Source organism: Dama dama, chromosome 16 (genome assembly GCF_033118175.1).
Source record: "Dama dama isolate Ldn47 chromosome 16, ASM3311817v1, whole genome shotgun sequence".
NCBI lineage: Eukaryota > Metazoa > Chordata > Mammalia > Artiodactyla > Cervidae > Dama > Dama dama.
The window spans coordinates 18,102,950-18,124,134 of NC_083696.1; the positions used below are offsets into that span (position 1 = coordinate 18,102,950).

The 21,185-nt window shown below is 34.1% G+C and overlaps 1 protein-coding gene across 2 annotated transcripts in view; it reads right to left on the reverse strand.

The window, feature by feature from the left end:
* The window catches only part of SMC2 (structural maintenance of chromosomes 2), a 48,349-nt gene that overhangs the window by 13,583 nt on the left and 13,581 nt on the right, over window positions 1–21,185 (reverse strand). For both annotated transcript variants that reach the window (XM_061163516.1, XM_061163517.1), the window contains 10 exons: window positions 19,508–19,741; window positions 17,768–17,927; window positions 17,130–17,247; window positions 16,237–16,375; window positions 15,521–15,640; window positions 12,811–13,015; window positions 10,794–10,929; window positions 8,207–8,331; window positions 3,972–4,165; window positions 2,946–3,089 (listed from right to left, as the gene is read on the reverse strand). In XM_061163516.1, the coding sequence (XP_061019499.1) occupies window positions 2,946–3,089; window positions 3,972–4,165; window positions 8,207–8,331; window positions 10,794–10,929; window positions 12,811–13,015; window positions 15,521–15,640; window positions 16,237–16,375; window positions 17,130–17,247; window positions 17,768–17,927; window positions 19,508–19,741 (1,575 nt within the window). The remainder of the gene's footprint in view (window positions 1–2,945; window positions 3,090–3,971; window positions 4,166–8,206; window positions 8,332–10,793; window positions 10,930–12,810; window positions 13,016–15,520; window positions 15,641–16,236; window positions 16,376–17,129; window positions 17,248–17,767; window positions 17,928–19,507; window positions 19,742–21,185) is intronic.

Genomic DNA, 21,185 nt, shown 5'->3' on the forward strand with positions numbered 1-21,185 from the left:
TTTTATATCCCCATGAAAATGACTAACACATTTACAGATAAAACTTGTATTACCACTAGGAAAAAAGGGATGAGATGCATTGTTCCTGCTGGAAGGCAACAAAGTTCCTGTGACACCGAATAACCGTCAGCACCTAGGTGGAGGAGGGGTTACTGGGATTTGTCCTGTGAGTTCTCTCAAAAAAGTGGGATTCTGGTGGTGGTTACAAAATAACATGACAGACCCGCAAATGCCATTTATTATGAAGGCAAAGAACGGGGGTGGAAGTAAGGTAAGCTGGCATTTGTTCCTTTCCCTTCTATAGAATTAAGCCGTAAGGCCTCCGACAGTGGCAACAGAAGGTCAGGGTGTTTCGTTCTAGCACGGGGGGTTACAGCAGAGATATGGAACAGGAAGAGAAACTGTTTTGAAGAAACAGATCTGTGGCACAGAGAAAAACTTTTCACTCTTTTACTATCATCAGTTTCCCTCTCAAGTGAAAATTATGGCTGGGATTTAGTCTACCAACTCTCACCTCCTCCACCTCAAAGTTCTTTGCTAGATCTTAAAGGTCTTTCTGGTAAAGTCACAAACTCACACAAACATCTGAAAAAAAAAAAAAAACCTAGCTCAACTCAGATTTAGGTACAGGAAAACAAAGAGTAGAATAACTTGCTAAAAGACTCTGAGGAATAATAGATCTGTTGAAGTGATGATAAGCATCAGTAAAAATTTAGGAATTTTTTAAGGCATGCTCGTTAGAAAACAAGATAATTTTGAGCAATAAACAATACCTGACATTATGGTTAAGTTATTGAACATGACATAAGTAATTTCTTTATAATGTTTGTGTCATTAAAAGTCCTTTGCAGGAGGAAGTTAAATTACAGTATTCATCTAAAAAATCCAAAACAAAAACACATGACAAAAACATGTTTATGAAGAAGATTCTCTCACACCTAAAGATTTAAGATGGCGTCACAGGTATAAACTGTTTCAATCTACAATTGTTAAGAGAAAAAAACAAGGATATCTATCACTTCAGATTGAACCAGAGTTTTTAGTTTTTGTTTGAACATAATTAATTTGAAGGCAATTTCTCTTCTTAGCTCCCTAAGAGGGCAAACAGAAACAATTTAGAATATTGAGACTAAAAGAACAATGTTTACAAACTAAGAGATCCATTTTATAGTTTTCCATAGAGAAATAGATATTCTCTTTATAGAAATATGTATATGCTTTGATTTTATCGTTATTTAGATCAAGGAAGAAGTGGCTTATTTTACTTCCACATTTCTTTTTAAAAATATGACATCTAAGTTTTTTAAAATTCCACAACTTGAGGTCCATGAAAGATGGTAAAAGATATGGAGGAATGAGACAAAAAGGCAAGGCAGAAAAGAAACTGTAGAAATGGTAATCAGCAACACAAAACACAAAGCTCAAAAGCATTTTGATCCTTGATCTTCAAAAATATAGTTAAAAAATTGTTCTGCTATTGATTTGATAATGTGTCAAATATAAAAAAACCCTCGAGTTTAACCACAAATAGAATGAAGAGAAAAGAACCACTTTAGGAAACAATGCAGAGTACAACAATTAAAACAATTATCTCGGGAAAGAGTGTGGCAGGAAATGTGAAAGTGGAGGCCAAAAGGCAAAAACACACTTTACTCTAGAGTAGGTAAATGGATGGCACTCCCCTGTTAGAAGCTGTTACATTTCAGTTAACATGACCTACAAAAAGTACCTAACTGCAACAGAACAGAAAACTAAAAAAAAAAAAGTGGTATCAAAAAACCAAGGTGATTAATTATACTTTGTATAGCATGGTGACAGTAGTTAATAATAACGACTACTATGTATTTCAAAGCTGCTAAGATAGCACATCTTAAAAAGTTCTCATCACAAGAAAAAAATCTGTAATTATATATGGTTACCAGACTTACTGAGGTGATCATTTCACAATATATTAAAATGCTGAACCACTATATTGTACACCTGAAACTAATATAAATGTTATGCCAATTATATCTGAGTTTTAAAAAGTAGGAGTAGAAATACTGAAACAAAACAGAATTCAAGGTCAAAATCAAAAAAAGGGTCAAGAGGGTATCCAATACTCATGAGGGAGCATTTCCAATATTCACAGGAAAGAGAAATATCTTCACAACATGAAACCCTTGCACCCCAAATCCACCCTTTAGCGCCGGCTTCTGAGATGGGAACACTTCTCCCTTGCCAGGTGTAACAATATGAAGCCTCATCAGTAAAGGATGCCGTGGGGACACTGGAGAAGGGGCTTTACCTCTTGGTTCTGATGTGCTTTTCTCAAAGGCAAGGCTGTCACTTACCTGGCTTCCCCTGGCACCCCAGCAGCAGTCTTTTCAGACGGTCCCAGGCTATGCACCTCCCTGCGGCCAGTCCCCCTGGCGTCCCAGGAAGCTGTTTTCCCAGCAGATGTCCCGTGCAGCACTTTCCTCCGCATGGTTCCCCTCCTACACCAAGCCCCACCAGCAGAGGGCCACAATGAGGTGTTCTCCAACTACATGTAGTTCTCAGATTTGCAGGTAGAATGGGGCTCTTTTCCAGATTTGTTCCTTCTGGGGGTGCACTGCCTCAGGTTCTGGGTAATGACTGCTCCTGTATCTGCTGTTCATATATTCTTTAGAGTTTTCTCTACCCCTTAGCAATCAATCATACATCATTCCAAAGTCCTGTTAGAGTTAATAATTTTTCTTTAAACTCTGCCTGGTCAAATTACTGGGTATTTTTCATTTTCTAGTAGACCTGCACTAAAACAATTAGTGATATTATTTCAGGACTCTTTCTGATTGGTAATCATCATTTTCCCTCTCATGACAAGGGTGAAGAGACTGAGGCCTCTGAAGTCAAACACCTCTAAGCCACCATCTCAGAAGCAGGCTGACATCTGTATTTCTCTGACGTGCTTAAACCCCTCTCACCTCATTTTTAGCCACCTCAGAGGCCATTACTGCAATCTGACCCTCGTAGGACATGATAGCTTCCTTTACTGCTTCAAGCTGTTGTTGATACGATGCATGCTCTCTCCTGAGCTCCTCCAGCTCCAGGGTGATAGCTTCAACTTCCTATAAAAAACACAGCATCTGGGCATTCAACAGTTACCAACTACTGAAAAATAATTACACACATGTCAGCAAAACTAATAAGATACTCAAGCAAGTAAGGACCATAGCTTACTCAACTACTGAAAACATGTAAGCTGCTTCCCAAGAAGAAAGGGGAAAAGAAATTTATTTTTCTGTATTAAAAAATGTACATACAATTTTTATGGGTTCAAAGAACTTTGCATAAACTATTTCATCCTTTTATTCCTATAGGGAAAAACAATACAAATTCTATATGGCAGATAAATTAGGAGAGGTAAAAACCTTGTTTTAAACAATTATTTAATGACAAAAAATTACTTTCTCCATTTCCCATTATAGCCTTTAGTTCTTTTCAAAATGCTTTGTGTAAAGCTAAATATTTACTAGAAGAATCATAAGGTGGGTTTAAAAAGAACTGTGAAGGAAAGTCAGATTTAAGTGAAACTGTATTCAATAATGAAATTATATGGAAGTGATTGAGCACGTAGCCTTTGTAAACAGAAAAACATAGGTTCAAATTCCAGCCTTGAAACTATCCAAAATAGTCTACAATTGATTAACACTGCAAATGTAACATGCTTTGTCATCATTATTCTTTCACAGTGTATATTTCAAACAAGATGATCACCAAACAGAAACAGCAACAGTGAGTCTCTGATGTAACACAGCTTGGCTTACATGATACAAGCTTTGGTCCACTCCTGAATGAAACATTATCAAAATCAAACATTTATCAAGCAACCTTGTCTCTCACTTTTGGATTATGGATGAAGAAGGCCAAATCAACCAATGGTATTCTACCACCCTTCAGTTCTACACTGATGTGAAAAGATTAATTCTATTAAAAAAAAAAACAATGACCTGTTGTTTCTCTTTCATTTTCTTGCTAGAAGCATCTGCTTTAGTTTTGGCACAATCTAGTTTTTTCTGGGCATCCTTCAGTTCTTTCTCTCTTTCAGCTTCTGCATTTTTCATTTTATTCTCCAACACCTCATATTTTTCTTCGGCTTTTTTCTGAATTTCTTTGGTGTTTTTTAAGGTCTCCTCACTTTCCTCTGCATCATAAAGCAGGCAAATACAACTAAATGAGATCTTCCAACTAGTAACAGTTACAGATAAGGGCTTACAAATTCAACTTGTAACAGAAGAAAAGGTATAGAAAGTTGGAGGCAAGAGTTTTTTTTTTTTTTTTTAAATTAACTGTTTTAACCTTATTCTAGAAATAGTATGTTGAAAACACAGGTCATACCTTAGAGCCATACTTGAATTATCTAAATTCTGTAAAGAAATTATTTCCAATCACATGAAATTGAGTAACATAAACTTTACCTACAATTTAACTTATAAGATCACAGACCATTTTATATACCATATGCTTCCTAAAACCAGAACTGAGCACATAACTATGGTATTTTTATTTTAGTTATAAGAATACTTTTAATTAACCCCATAAAAAAGCTTAACTTAGTGTTCCTTGCTCATTTATTTTTATTCAAGAAAACTCTTATTAGAGAAATATTGTGAGAACATACCTAGGACGAAGCATAGGAAACATATTACCTCTGAATTTATAAATTAAAAAATAAAGTAAGATAGAATGATCATGTTATGGTCACAATCAACATTAAGTGTTAGGACTAGGTACAAACATAACCTTGAAAGCCATGATTATACAGTGTCCTATACTACTTTTCACTGTAGAATATCATTCTAGAAATCAAAAGAGAAATAAAAAAATACCCAACACAAAGATAAACAGAAATACAACAAACCAAATGTACATTAGATGTAGCAAAATCAGTTCTAGGAGTGAAGTTCACAGCAACAAATGCCCACCTAAAGAAACAAGAAAGATCTCAAACAACTTTACACCAAAAATCTGTCCCATTTAGAACTGCATCAAAAAGAAGAAAAAACAAAACCCAAAGTTAGTAGAAGGAAGAAAACAATAAAGATCAGTGTGGAAATAAATGAAATTGAGACTAAAAAGAAATAGAACAAAAATCCATGAAATTAAAAGCTGGTTCTTTAAAAGTGACAACCTTTCAGCTAGACCTAAGGGAAAAAGACTCAAAGTCAGAAATAAAAGATACAACTAATACCACAGAAATATAAGGAATCATAAAAGGTAACTATGAAAAATTTCACACCAACAAATCAGACAACCCATAAGAAATAAATCCCTAGACAAAGACAACCTATCAAGATTAAATCATGATGACATAGAAAATCTGAAAAGACAGATTAGTAATATGGAAATTTAATAAGGAATCAAAAACCTCCCAACAAACAAAAGTCCAGGTGAATTAAATCAAACATCTAAAGAATTAAAACCAATCTTTCCTTTTCAAATTCTCCCAAAAAGCAGACAAAAAGGAAATTTTCCAAACTCATTTTGTGAAACTATCATCATCCTGATATTGAAACCAGACAAGGATACCAAAAGCAAACTATCATTCCTGATGAACATAAAAGCAAAAATCTTCAACAAAACATCAGCAAACCGAATTCAACAACACAGTGAAAGAATCATACACCATGACTAGGTGGGATTTACTGCAGGGATACAATGATGGTTTAAACATCTGCCAATTAGTGAATATGATACACTACATTAACAAATTCAGGATAAAAGTCATGGTCATATCAATAGCAGAAAAAGCACTTGAGAAAATCCAACATTTATGATAAAAACACAGTAAAGGGAGTATAGAGAGAATAAACAAGGCTATATACATGACAAGCTCACAGCTAACAGCATACTCAATGGTAAAAAGCTGAAAACATTTCCTCTAAGACCAAGAAAAAGATAAGCATGCCCACACCACTTTTATTCAACACAGTGTTGGAAGTGCTACAGCAACAGGGCAAGGAAAAGAAGGTCATCCAAATTAGAAAGAAAGAAGTAAAACTGTCACTATTTGTAGATGACATAAACAGAAAACCCTATTATAAACAGAAAATTGAAAAGATGCCGTCAAAAAACTGTTAGAAATAATAAGCAAAGTCAACAAAGCTGCAGAATACAAAATCAATTACAAAAATCTGTTGCTTCTATACAGAAAACGATCCCATTCACGATTGTATCAAAAAGAAAATACCTAAGAATAAATTTAACCAAGGAGGTGAAAGATATGTACACTGAAAACTATTAAACACTGATGAAAGAAACTGAAGACAGAAATAAATGGAAAAATATTCTCTGTTCAGATTTGAAGGATATTGTTAAAATGTCCATATTACCCAATGCAAGCTACAGATTCAAGTCAGATCCTATCAAAATTTCAATGGCATATTTCATAGGAATAGAATGAACAATCTGAAAATTTGTATGGAACCACAAAAGATCCTGAGCAGCCAAAGCAATCTTGAAAAAGAACAACAAAACTGGAAGCATCATACTCCCTGATATCAAACTGGTGGCTCAGACGGTAAAGCGTCTGCCTACAATGCGGGAGACCCGGGTTCGATCCCTGGGTTGGGAAGATCCCCTGCAGAAGGAAATGACAACCCACGCCAGTACCCTTGCCTGGAAAATCCCACGGACTGAGGATCCTGGTAGGTTACAGTCCAAGGGGTCGCGAAGAGTCGGACACGACTGAGCGACTTCATTCACTACAAAGCTACAGTAATTAAAGCAGTAGAGTAGTGGTATAAAAAGAGACACAAGGATCAATGAAACTACTGAATAAAAGAACCCCAAAACAAAGCCCATGCATACATGGTCAATTAATTTATGACAAAGGAGTCAAGAATATACTATGGGGAAAAGACAGTCTCTTCAGTAAATGCTGCAAGGAATCTGGACAGTCACTTATAAAAGAATGAAACCGGACCACTTTCTAACACCACATACAAAAATTAAGTCAAAATGGATTAAAGGCTTGAAGGAAAAACCTGAAATCATGAAACTCCTAGAAGAAAACAGGTGGTTAGCTCCATAACATAGGTTTTGATGATTTTTTCAATTTGACACCAAAAGCAAAGGTAACAAAAGCAAAAATGAACAAGGGGGACTATATCAAACCAAAAAGCTTCTGCCCAGCAAAACAAATCATCAACAAAGCTAAAAGGCAACCTACTGAACAGGAGAAAACATCTATAAATCATCTACCTGAAAAGGGGTTACATCTAAACCATATTAAGAACTCATATGATTCAACAGGAAAGAAAAACAATCAAATCAAAAAATAGAGGACCTGAATACACATTTTCCACAGAAGATGTACAAATGGCCAAGAGGTAAATGAAAAGATAATCAACATTAATCATAAGGGAAATTCAAATCAAAACCACAAAGAGCGATCACCTCAACTGTTATACAGGCTATCATAAAGACAGGTGGTGTTCACTGCTTCATTATTTACAGCACCCAAGACATGGAAACAACCTGAGTCCACTAATGGATGAATACATAAAGAAACTGTGGCATAAGCATACCACGGCATACTATTCAACCATAAAAAAAGAAGGAAATCCTGCCATTTGCAATAACATGGGTGGACCTTGAGGGCATTACATGAAGTGAAATAAGTCAAAGAAAGAAAAATACCATATGATCCACTTATACGTAAAATCTTAAATATCTTAGGTCACAGATACAAAGAAAAGATTGGTGGTTGCTAGAGGCAGGGGGTGGGGAAGGTGAATGAAATGACCACATTTTTAATTTTATAAAAGAGAAAAAAAAAAAGAATAAAAATATTAGTGGGGGAAAATAGGTCTGTGAATAGTCCTAAGGAATAAGAGAAATTTAAAACTACCATATACAATTAAATTCTGATTAAAGATGTTAAGATAGGTTCTTAAAATTAGGGACAGAGATAGTTATAAATTCAATTACACATATAACAAAAATACTATAAACACAAACAAAACCAAAAGACAAGCATATAACAAAAAACGTATTTGTAATGTGGTACATGAGAACAATAAAAACAAGCTATGAGCAACCCAACAAAAGAGCGCAAATTAACAGAAAATTATTACATATAATTAAAATAACTAATTCAAATATATAATAAGCATGAGAGCTTCAAATACCACAAGTATGGTTATCAGTTGAAACAGATTAGCATAAAATGTTTTTATCTTACCAATGATTTTTTTAAGAGCATCTAATTCTTCCTGTTGCTTGTGATACGAGCTTTGCTGAAGCTTGGTTTGTAATAAATCTACCTCCTCAGCTTTCATCTCCCACTGCTGTTTTAGGTGGCGATACCTTAAGGAAGAGGAGTTTATAATAAATGACAATTTTTCTGATGTTTAAGACATGCATTTAAACAAGCTCTTACCTAAAACAAACCCATACAACATAATGTAAGATGCCACTGGTTACAAGACTCATTTTGATGACTTCCAAACTTCTGAAGCATCAATTAAACTCAAGTTTGACTTGGTTACTGAAGGTAAATACTCTAAATGACCAAGACCAACAGTAACTATCCACAAAAATATTAATTTTAGCAAATACTAATAATCTTGAGAATAAATAAGTTACCTTAAAAATAATCCTTCTCACTGATCCTTATCTAAAAGAAAAACTCCATAACAGCCCCCATCACAAAAATAGAATATATAACAATTATATAAAATTTCAAAAATTTGGTTAGCTCAATCCCCAGTTTCAAATGTTTAAAAAAATAACAACATTCCCTCCATTTTGTAAGGAGACTGGTGGTTTAAAATGACATAGTACTAAACTTAAACATTCACCCAGCACTTTTTTTTGCAGATCCTGTAACTGTCCCCCAGTTCTGACAGCTTCAAATTACGGCTTTGGAAGGTATTTTGCTAATTCAGCTGCAGTGAAATTTTAAATTATAGTAAATTCAAAGGTTGCTTGTAACTAGAAATTCATGAGGTTTGAGAGCAAAAAACAAGCAACTTATAAATACTCCCTTAAGTATTCTTGTCTGAGACTGCTTGACAGCAATTAAAAAGCCATAATTTTAACTCATTTTTCAACTCATTTAAAAATGTAAAGAAATTAAAAAAAAAGACAAGCTATTTTCCTGATATGGTCTATGAAAGAATGGCTTTAGGTGACCCTTCCACTTTCATTTTTCAAAGTCTATTTTTCTTCCTGGACCTCAGGGCCACAATTACTCTACAAAACAACTCTGCAGAATAAATGACCTAGTACTGCTCAACAAACTTAACAGTTCCAAGCCAAATGTGACTACAGTTGAGTTTGTAATTCATTCCCTTAACAGAGCTTCCACATTTCAGAAACATCTTTTTGTCTCTTTCTCACAGAAAGTTCTTTCATTTTATGATTAATGTCATAAGTCAATGAAGGTAAAAGGTAGGCTTTACATGTATATAATGTTTGAAAGTGGGCATTTTGATACAATTTACATCTTGGAATGGCCACTTTGACAGTGTAAACAATCTTTTCCATATATATACTGTGTCCCAATAAAGTCTTAGTACTATTCTAAGCTTTGATAATTTCAGGAGATAAATGCCAAAAGTCTACCCCTCAAAAAAAATTTAAGTTTTTATCTTTTATTTTCTCTTACCTTTATTCAGTATTGTGAATTCTAAATAAAATGTTTAATTTAATTTTATCTCATTTCCCACTCACCATCTTCAGAGAGGTTAGAAAAAATTACCATTAGACTCTCAAATACTGGACTTTGTTAAGTTTGTGGCATTTATACTCCTGAAGTTTTTAAAGCAAGTAAGGACTCTTCTGGATAACCACATGGTGAGTTCACTCAACATCATTCAGGTGTTTATTCAAAAGTCATCTTCTCAGTAAGGCTTTCCCTGCCCACCCCATATAAACTTACAACGCTTCTTTCCTATTTTACATTTTTATTCTTAGAACTTAGCATTATCTAACATAACTTTTATCAATTTAACTTTTAATATTGTCTGTTGCCCCAACTCCACATATGAAAATAAGATGAAGGAAGAGATTTATCTATTTGATTCACTGCTATATTCCCAGTTCTTTGAAGAGTACTTGGCACATGAGGAACGCAATAGTAAATAATGTTAAGTGACAAAAACGGTTACATTGAATAGCATGAACCCAATTATGGAAAAAAAAAATGGCATACACATATTTCATCATATATAAATATGTATCATACAAAAACAGAAGTAATGTTGAACAGTACACATACATACCTATATCCACACCCACAAAGAAAAAAACACTGGAAGTAAACACTAATTTTAGCCCTGACTTTTGACATGAACTTGTTTAACTTTCCACAGGCAACCTAGCTATCTTCAACATGTACAGGACAGCCATAGGCTGCAAAACTTAGTGCAGACGCCCAATCAATGCTATAGCACATTATGTAACTTCAGATCAAGGACTCTAGAGTCCTCTGGTATCAACCTTCAGAGCATCTGTGTGTTTTCCCACTAATCCCCACAGAATGTTAACAGAGTATATATATATATATATCTCAGTAGAAAAATAGGAATATTTGGCTGATTTTTCTTTCTTCCTTTTAGTTCTTTCCATAATTTCTTAAAACATCACTTATGTTAAAAAAAAATAACTGATAACTTATCAATTCACAACTTATTCAATACCAAGGTTATTTTTTTTAAGTTGTAAGTATTTCTTTAAATATTAGCTTTTTTAATCTTCTACCATGTAGATGCAGATCTTTGACCAAAAAAAATTTTAGTAACAGCTTAATACAACCAAAGTCTTACTTTTCAGCAGTGTTTTTAAGACTGGCTAATTCCTCTTCTAGAGCCTGTAGCTCATTCTCCTTGGTTCTGAGCTCATCTTGAACAGCTTTGAGTTCTTGAAACTTCATTAAAATGGAAGTTGCCTGGGATCGAGCACCTGACAGAGACAAATTGAAACAGGCCTTGGACACGAAGTTGCCATGTATTTAGTAAACAATAAAGTTTCCTAAGAGATTTACACTTGAAATAATTCAACAGCCAATCTTTAGTGGCTTATGAAGCTACAGAATCCATTTTATCATTTGAATCGTAGGGCATACATATGTGATAACAAATACTGTATATGTGGTGGATTATTTACTCAAAATAATCATCACCTCTGCTCGCTGGGTGGATCCCTCTCAGGACCATTTTCTGCTCTACCAAGATCAGGCTTAGCCATGTGCTTTGCTCTAGCCGATGAAGGGGGAAATCTGCCTCTTCTGAAAGCAAGCTTTCAGAGGCAGCACATAATTTGGTTTCCCTTTCCCATGAGTAAAGTATGTTCAAAAAAAAAGATTTTTCAGTCAGCCTAAGTCCCATAATGAGAATAACATGGAGCAGAGACAAGTAACATGATGTAGCATAATTATAGAATAAATCTGTAAGCCACTGAGATTTGGGGGCTGTTTATTAACATATCGTAGCATGGTCTAAACTTGACAGCATAGTAAACTGGTTTCATCTTACATGCACTATAACTGTCTGGCAGTAACAGGCTGAGGTGTTAAGCTGTCAAGAAAACTCTAGGTTTGATGGAAGAAAGTGAAGGTCAATCAACAATGCTATCATGAACACTTCGCTTATATGACATGGGGTTACATACCTGCCATCACTTAAGGAGTAATTTCAAGAACATATAATTCAGTGAAATCTAAAATGTTCCTTCTAATCTAGGTATTTTAAAATGTTTGGTCTCTATCTTTCAACTGTAGATACTAGTCATTGTGTACACTGGGGAACTTGATCATGAAACTCATTATAGTGGCTACTGTTTCCTTGGACTAGAAAGAAATCAAGATACTTCATAACTCAAGAGGCATCCAAGTCTCTTGGTCTGGTTAAAAGCACAAACTGTGAAATCAGACTACCTGAGTTTAAACTCTGACCCCTGGCTCTACCACTTAGCAGCTTATCTTAACCGCTCTACTTTAGTCTAGGCAAACATATAATGGAAAAGACAGTAACGTCTACCTCAAGGCTGCCATAAAGATTAAACGAACTAATTAAAGTCCTTAGGATAGGGCTTTATAGAATGATAGAAATGTTCCATATATGCAGTATCCAATTACCCACTAACCACTGTGGTTACTGAACCCTTGAAATATGCCTAGTGCAATTAAGTAAGTTATTTTATTTAACTTTAATTACCTTATTTAAATGGAAAGTCACATGTGGCTAGTAGCTACTGTATTGGACAGTCCAGGCTTACAACACTGCCTAGTACACAGTTAAGTACTATTCAGTATTTGTTATTTATTACATGGTCACTTGACATGGATATGGAAACGGTGTCACAAATGTTAGGACAGGAAATACAGTCACTGCTTAAGAATTCCTTTCTTCAGGCACCAGCTCAAGGGCAGATTTAAAGTTTTGCTTTACTTTTGACAGGAGCAGTAGCATATACACATATTAGAAGTTAACATGTTTCCTAAAGGAAAACTGGGTGGCCAAGCTATAACTGCACTGAATAAAAATACTTTTGTTTCCCAGTGACTAGAATATCTTAATAAGGCAAAAATGAGAAAACAAGAATAGACTTAAGACGAGCAAGAAAAGCTATAGTACTGATTACTACACTATGAGTTCCATCTGGATGATGACAGTGTATAATTTCTCAATTAACAATAAGTAACTGTCACAAATGAAAACTCAATCCTTTGATTAGGAATAAAACACTGAATTAAATTATTCCAACCCCAATATTTCCTATTTAAAAAAGACCCCATCCTATTTAGAACCAAGGATTATGAGGACAAAATGATATAAATCCTACCTCCACTCAACGTCCCATGAGGATCAAACACATCGCCTCCTAGAGTTACAGTTCTAGTCATTATCCTTTTATCAAAAGCTACTTTTTTTGCATTATCCATATTGTCACAAACAAATGTCATTCCAAAGACAAATTCCATTGCTTTCTGAAGTTCTGGTTTGTATTCAACCAGGGAAAGAGCCACATGAACATTATTAGGGCCAACCTGTGGGAAAACATATGTCACGGAATACATATTACTCCTTTCCTTTCAAATACTATTTTATAAAATACTAATAATGCCCACAACTGTTAGTATAAAATACTAACTTAATATACACACCCAGCACTATAACCCCTTCTGAATTTTCTAAAATGCTATAGAAAACTCACTTTTAGAAAAAAACAATTCAAGTTTAAACACTGAAAAATCTAAGTAAAACATTTAGTGAAAATACCAGTCATGAGTTTCAATCAAGTAGAAGCCACTATCAAGTTTCTAAATTCAAAGTGGATTATCTGTGAACACACTTTCTTAAAGTACAATTTCTAGATCAACACAGTTACACAATTACATGTTTTACTTCAACTATCAACTTGGCTGTCCCAAAGTGAATACTTTCCCATTCAAATAAAACATGCTAGAGCAACTACCTTCCAGTTACAGAAATGAAAATAGTAATTGAGAATAAAAAAGTAATTGAAAAAACCTCTCAATCCTTTATTTTGATCCAACTGTCTTTTCTCACCCTTTGTTTATAATGTCTACCTCAGCCTTAAAAAAAAACCTCAGTTGTTTTTAAAACAACCTAATATACTTTATGGAGGGTAGTAGTAGCAGAAATCATAATGAAGGCAGCTCTCTGCAACATATGTTCAGCAATGTCCTCTAACACAGCAGCTACCATTCAGTGTGTATGGCTAATGGATCTGGGTAAAAGTACTTCTGTTGTTACTTAAAACCCCAACTTACTTCTAACACTGGAACTTGACCTAAGACAAAAATAACTTCCTTCTAGACTCTAAGGTGATTTTTCAAAGTAAAAGAAGTACTAACCAAAATTACCACCTATTTACTCTATACTCATCTTTCTTCTCCTGATAAACAATTTTCATTGAAGGCTTCTCAATTTCAGAAATTTACTGACTATCCATTTATTATCTTAATTATACATGCAGTTTCAGGTTTCACAGAATTGTTTTTTCAACTCATGAACTTAGAATACCTGCTCAAATACTGAAAACACTACTGAAAGTTAAAACTGGTTTCATGTTCTTATCAATATTATGCAACCACAGTAGCCTTTTAAATATATTTCCTTGCACTCATATAGTCACTAGAAACCTGATCTAGCTCAGCAGCTGACTGCATATCCTGGCTACTTGCTTTGTATGTTCATAGGTTGGTGGGCAATCTAGAAAAACTCTAGTAGAGAAGCATCTCTGCAAGACTGACAGATGCTATTCCATAATGGCTATCACTATAGCTGGTTTAAGTGTGCCTGGCATGAAAAAAACCTGCAGAATTCCTATATTCCTCTATAAGCACTATAATTCTAATTAATCAGAAATCAAGTTTAATATTTCATGTGAAAGTGAGTCGCTCAGTCATGTCCAACTCTTTATAGCCCATGGAATTCTCCAGGCCAGAAAACTGCAGTGAGTAGCTGTTCCCTTCTCCAGGGGATCTTCCCAACCCAGGGATGGAATCCAGCATTGCAGGTGATTCTTTACCAGCTGAGCCACAAGGGAAGCCCTGGTGATGAAAGAGAAAAACCTACAACCAAGAGATTACTCTACACAGAAGGATCTCATTCAGATTCAACAGAGAAATCAAAAGCTTTACAGATAAGCAAATGCTAAGAGAATTCAGTTGATACAAATGAACTTATTTATAAAACAGATTTCAAAATCTCACAGATTTCAAAAATCACACTTATGGCTACCAAAGGGGAAGTGTAGGGGAAGTAATAAATTAGGAGATTGGGGTTAACATTTACACACTACTATAAATAAAACAGATAACTAACAAGGACCTACTGTATAGCACAGGGAACTCTACTCCCCAGGTGGCGTTAGTGGTAAAGAATCAACCTGCCAACTCAGAAGGCATAAGAGATGAAGGTTTCATCCCTGGGTCAGGAAGATCCTGGAGGAGGCCATGGCAACCCACTCCAGTATTCTTGCCTGGAGAATTCCAGAGACAGAGAAGCCTAGCAGGCTACAGTCCACAGGGTCACAAAGAGTCAGACATGACTAAAGTGACTTCACAATACACAAATATAAAATAGATAACTAACAAGGACCTACTGTCTAGCACAAGGAACTCTACTCAATATTCTGTAATAACCTATATGGGAAAAAAATCCAAAAACTAATGGATATACACATGTATGTATAATTGAATCATTTATCAGTATACCTAAAACACATTTAAACCAACTATATTTCAATAAAAATCTTTTAAAGAAGACATTCTAATAGTACAACTTTAAAATATCAAAGGGAATTTCAGTCCTCCAACATTTCTATTCTCTTTCCATCTAATTTCACAAAAGCTGATTTTATTCTCTTTGGTATCTTAACTTTTTAAAGCACGGTAACATGATAAAATTTTGTGGTTTGATATATGACTGAAATCCCAATTTACTTCAGAGGACAAAGTTAATGTTCTATAATTAAAAAAAAAAAACCAATAAGATGCAGACAAAGCATATAAAAAAAGACTTACAAGATTCTGAGCAATCCTCAGAGTTTCTGGAGCAATACATCTGGATGAAATTTTATTGAGTGGAATTATAGTGTATCGACGCTTCAACTCCCCCTTTTCTAATAGCTTTTTTCCAGTAACCTAAAACATCGTGCATTAGAAATGAAAAAAATATTAATAACAAAAAACATTTAAATGGAAACAGTACAAGTTTAGGAATTTACAAATATGCTCAGTGCCCACTATCCTGAACAATCAAAATTCTAAGATGGATATGTGCATTCTGGACTCTGGAGTTAGCATACAACTCCCTCTGGAATAATGTTAATAAAATATAATATAATCAATAGCATAACAAAAAAGTTATTAACTCTATCGTTTTACCCTGTAAAGATAAACATTTAGCCTTAAGTGAAAGTCGCTCAGTCAGGTCCAACTCTTTGCAACTCCATGGACTGTATAGTCCATGGAATTCTCCAGGCCAGAATACTGGAGTGGGTAGCCGTTCCCTTCTCCAGAGGATCTTCCCAACCCAGGGATCAAACCCAGGTCTCCCACACTGCAGGCAGATTCTTTACCAGCTGAGCGAGCCATCAGGGAAGCCCAACATTTAGCCTTAGAAGAAGTTTAAAACGTCAAGAAAGTACCCAATTCTTCTAAGAGCACATGATTTTTCAAGCTAGCAGCTATTATAGGTTTAACAGCAATTATGTTTCCTTTAATTAAAATCAGTTTACCTCTGTGTCTACTACAACATTGTACAGTCGGTCCCCAGCCACTAATTCTAAAGCAGTGGTTGCAGAAGTATCTTTGACACTGATCAGTGAAGCTACAAGTCCTTTCACACAATTTCTATTCCAGTTCTTCTCTGGATCCCTAAAACAGAAAAGTGAACAAAAATTAATCTTAGACAAGAAAATAGAAAAAGTTGTATTTTACTAGTCAAGAGCTCTTTCTGATGATACATTAACTTGAAAGCACAATAATCAGTAGTTTTAACAAAATTAAAAATTTTCAAATGTCTCATGACTGTCCAGCTACAGACACACCTTTTATTGTGTTTCACAAATATTGATGTTTTCTGTTGTCATTTTGTTTTTTACAAATTGAAGTTCTGTGGCAAACCTGCATTGTCAGCTGACAGCCTTTTTAGTAATAAAGTTTTTATAAATTAATGTACCCTGGTTTTTTAAAGTATGTATAAAGTATGTTATTGTACCCTTAATAGACTATTGTTTTAAAATCAAAAGATCTTTCAGCATACATAATGTTTTCAAGGTAACAAAAATAACTTTGATGTTCTAATCTTTGTAATACATATATTAAGTATTCCAAGAAAAAAGCCATATAGCATTAATAAAACAAGTTGTAAAATGTTAACATAGCTACTTAACATTAATGATAAAATAAATAAACTTTTTGGACTAATTCTCCTCATTTTGGTCTTGAGATTAGTGGCATTAGTAGCTTTAAATTTCACAAGAATTTCCCCTGTCTACAAATCTGAAACATTCAATAAAGATTTAAGGAAAAAAAGAAAAACCAATTAAGGAAAAGCAGTTTATAGTAACTCTTATACAAAAATATATCCTACTTACTACTATGTTCAAATTCAAGATTTAACTCTTACCTATAGGCAAACCGAAGATTGGGAAATCTGGCCAAGAGAGCTTCATCCGTTTCTTTCAATCTACTGATATCACGAGATAGCTGCCTGCGCCTTTCCAGAAGGCTTTCCTCCTTATTTTCTGTGCAGTAAGCCATAAGTAAATTGAAACCAAGCTTTAGAAACTCAAATATTCTACTCTTTTAAGGAAAATGTTAGTAATCTCTATTTCCAAAGCATTTCTAAAAGCAAAATGCAAATCTCTGATAAATATTAAAGAAAAGCATACTTAACATTTGAATTTCTATTGTGTCAAGCAGACATATTTTCAACACATAAAATCATTTTCATGCCAAGAAACATATGAATTGGACACCTAACTAATGTAGAAATATATAAATAACATTTCTGAGTTTTCAAGTAGCACTTCAGAGTGATTAATACTCAGTACTGAGGAAGGAGTAGGAAATGCTCAATACAGAGGTTTCAAAAATTCAAAGGACTGTTTTATACTTCAATATTTTTCTGATTATAAATAATTTCTATACTAATTCCCATTAACATTAATGAGATAAAAAAATTTCCTACTTGCTATTTCTTTTAAGTTTCTATTAATAATCACTACCTCCTAATGATTTAACATCATGTCTTTAAAGGCATACCTTCATAATTTAGCCTTTTCATTTCAGTTTCAAGTTTTTCTTTAAGTTTTTTCACAGCTTCTAATGCTTCTTGATCTTTCCTATAGCCACTATCCATCTTCTTAATTTCTGTTTGTTTAGTCTTTAATTCTTGCTGGGCATGTTTCAACTTCATCTGAGCCTGTAACAGAAAAACATATAACAGCCTATGAGGCAGATAGTGCTAGAGATAAAATGGCCAGATTTAGATTGTTATAAGAGACATCAGCCTTGAAAATTTAACTGACTACTTGGATCAGTATATCAACAGGTCAAACATTTCCCAATGTATTCTTCTCAAAATACTACTCAGAATATAAATGAATATATGCTCAAATCATTAAATATCTTATAATTTAAGTCTATATTTTTAATATTTATAAAACTAACATCAATGAGCTCAAGGATTAATATCAAAGAATTGTCATTAGCTGATCAAATTAAAAACAAAATAGAAAGCTAGAAATCACTTCCTTCTTTTTCACTTAGGTATGCTTATTTGCACTTATATATATTTATGCTGTCCAACTGTGCACCTAACTGTATTGATGAGGAATAAAAGTATATACGAAAGGGATGCTAAATTGACAGAAAAATTTATATGCTGTAAGTTTGACACTGAAATGCTATAGCTTATATAATTGAGCACTATTCCTTAAAACCATGAACCAGTATTCTAAAATCTAAATGAGTGTATCCTTCCTTTAAAATGGAATAATGTTGGATTGTTCCCAATGTAAAATAGGTTAACAAAAATGCTGAAAGGACTTTAAAGTTTTTCTGTTGATTTACAAATTTTTTGCAACCATCACCTTTGAATGAAAAAGTTGCAAATATATGATTGAAAACCTTTAACAGGATTAATACATTTTTAATGTACATATATTTTTATAAATGATGAGTCCTGCATATACTTTAAAGATGAGTTTTCCATTAAAAAACAAATAGAAGAATGCATGTGTGTATACATTTTTTTCCTTCTGCCATCAAAACTCCTGTGTTCACAGGACTTCCAAGCTGCACAACTAACTAAACAAATCTGAAAACCATTTTGATAGATGGAAAAGCCGTTGAAGATTATGAAATCAGAGTAGGAAAACCAAAGACTGGAATGGGGATAAAAGGGAGGTAGAGATATCAACACTTCCAACAAGAACATTACAAAATTTCAGACACAAAAATTTAAAAAAACTAAGTGTGGCAGGCATATAAATGAAGATGATGTTTTTGTTTTTTTTTTCAACTGCCCTGTGCATATTTTATTTTTCCATTTATTTTTACTAGTTGGAGGCTAATTACTTTACAATATTGTAGTGGTTTTTGTTTTCCTATTAGAGCTTAAAACTTCAACTTTTTATAATGTCAATAAAATACCAAAAAGATGAAAACAAATACACTAACCTCAAGTATTCCATACAATGCTGAAAACAGAACAGAGGATTTATTGCACTTAAAATTTCAATTAATCTATAAAGGTATTTTATGCTTTATGGCATCTTATACTGACATTGTCAATAGGCAGCAATCAATATAGTTGAATTCATTGTTTTAGGTGCTATAAGGAGCAGCAGAATGTAATAAACAAGTTCCTTGATAGTTATCTCAATATTTTCAACATTTTGTTTAACAACTGCCAAAGCATAGTGTGAAGGAGCTTCACAAAAAATAAAAATAATAATAAATAAAAACGGCAATCACATAGTTCTTGCTGTCTATACTTACCTGTTTGGCTTCTGTCTGAGTTTTACTTATGTCATTTTTACAGGCCATCATCTGACCAGCAAGAGTCGCTTCTGCTCCGTCTTCACTGCTGGACAGGCCAGCGGAAACAGCATTGAAGTGCTGCTGCGCAGTGGCCAAAGCTTCAGCGTCTCTATTACTTGCTTCCTGAAGGGCACTGAGTCCATCTGTTATTTTTTTAACCTCTTTTTCCTTTGCTGCTAAAGTTTTAGAATCCTTTAGAAGAGTTTGAAATTGGAAAGCATTATATTTTAGAAAACCACTGAAACATATATACCTTTAATGTCATCAAATTTCATACAAGTTTGAACATAGTAATTTAACCATAATTTTAAATATTTTATTCCCATTTTGAAATTTCTCAGTTTTTAGGATAAATGTACCTCTTATCCTAATAGAAATACCTTCATTCCATGTTATAGTCAAATCTGAGAGAGACCGAGTTAAAATAGTATTGCAAATTTAAACAAACCACTTGAAACAACTAAAAATCAGGTTCTAAAACTATAATATTGAAATAATATTCACTCCACCCCAAGCATAAAAGAAATTTCAGGATTAAGAGCACGTGTATGAAAATGCTTTTATAAACTATTAAAGGCCATGAAATTTAAGTATTAAATTATTATGGGAACAGCTTCCCTGGTGGTTCATACAGTAAGTAAAAAATCCGCCTGTGATGCAGGAGACCCGGTTCAATCCCTGGGTCAGGAAGATCCTCTGGAGAAGGGAATGGTCACCCACTCCAGTCTTCTTGCCTGTAGAATTCCATGGACAGAAGAGCCTAGCAGGCTACAGTCCGTTGGATCACAAAGAGCTGGAACGACTGAAAGACTAACACTCTCACTTAAATTCTAATAACCAGATATCTAATGCTATACAAGATACCAGCAATAAAAGAAAAAAAAAAATCTAGTTGTATTTACATCAAAGTGATCAGAAATTTGGCTCACTTAATTCATGATCCACTGGGTATTTATTAGATATTTACCATGTACCAGGCATTATTAAAGACATTAAAGACACAGGGTCCTCAGTGAGCCTATATTTCTAAGGTAGAAGACACAGTAAACAAATAAAGCAAAAAATGATGGAGCTACTGTTTTAAGAATGATGAGGAAAGGCCTTTTTGTGATGACATTTTGAGCAGAAATCTAAATGAAACAAAAGGTGTGACCATGCTAATACTAGGGAGATGGTATACTTGCCAAGCTCTGAGGAATATGCTTGGGTATTGCAGGAACTGTGGCTGGAGCACAATAAGCAAGTAAAAAAAAAGACAGCTAATGAGGATACTACTGAGTATTACTGAGTTCCTGGGAGGTGATGGCATGAACCACGTGAGGAGTGAAAGAGGTGTGAAAGGTGGCTCTATTCTGGATATACATATATATCTGGATATTCTGGATATACTTTTAAAATCAACAAAGTCTGTCGATGAATTAGATACCACAGGGTTGGGAGAAAGAGGAAAATTCAGGAGGACTCCAGGTTCTGCAGTGAACAGCATCGTTACTTACATGAGGAAAATTCAGTAGCTCAGACAGGTTTGGGTAGGTGAGGAAACTTTAAGAGTTCTATTTTGGATATGTTAAGTTTTAGATTTTTTAAAGTCATCCATATAAAAATGTCAATTAAATAGCTGGACAAATGAGTCCTT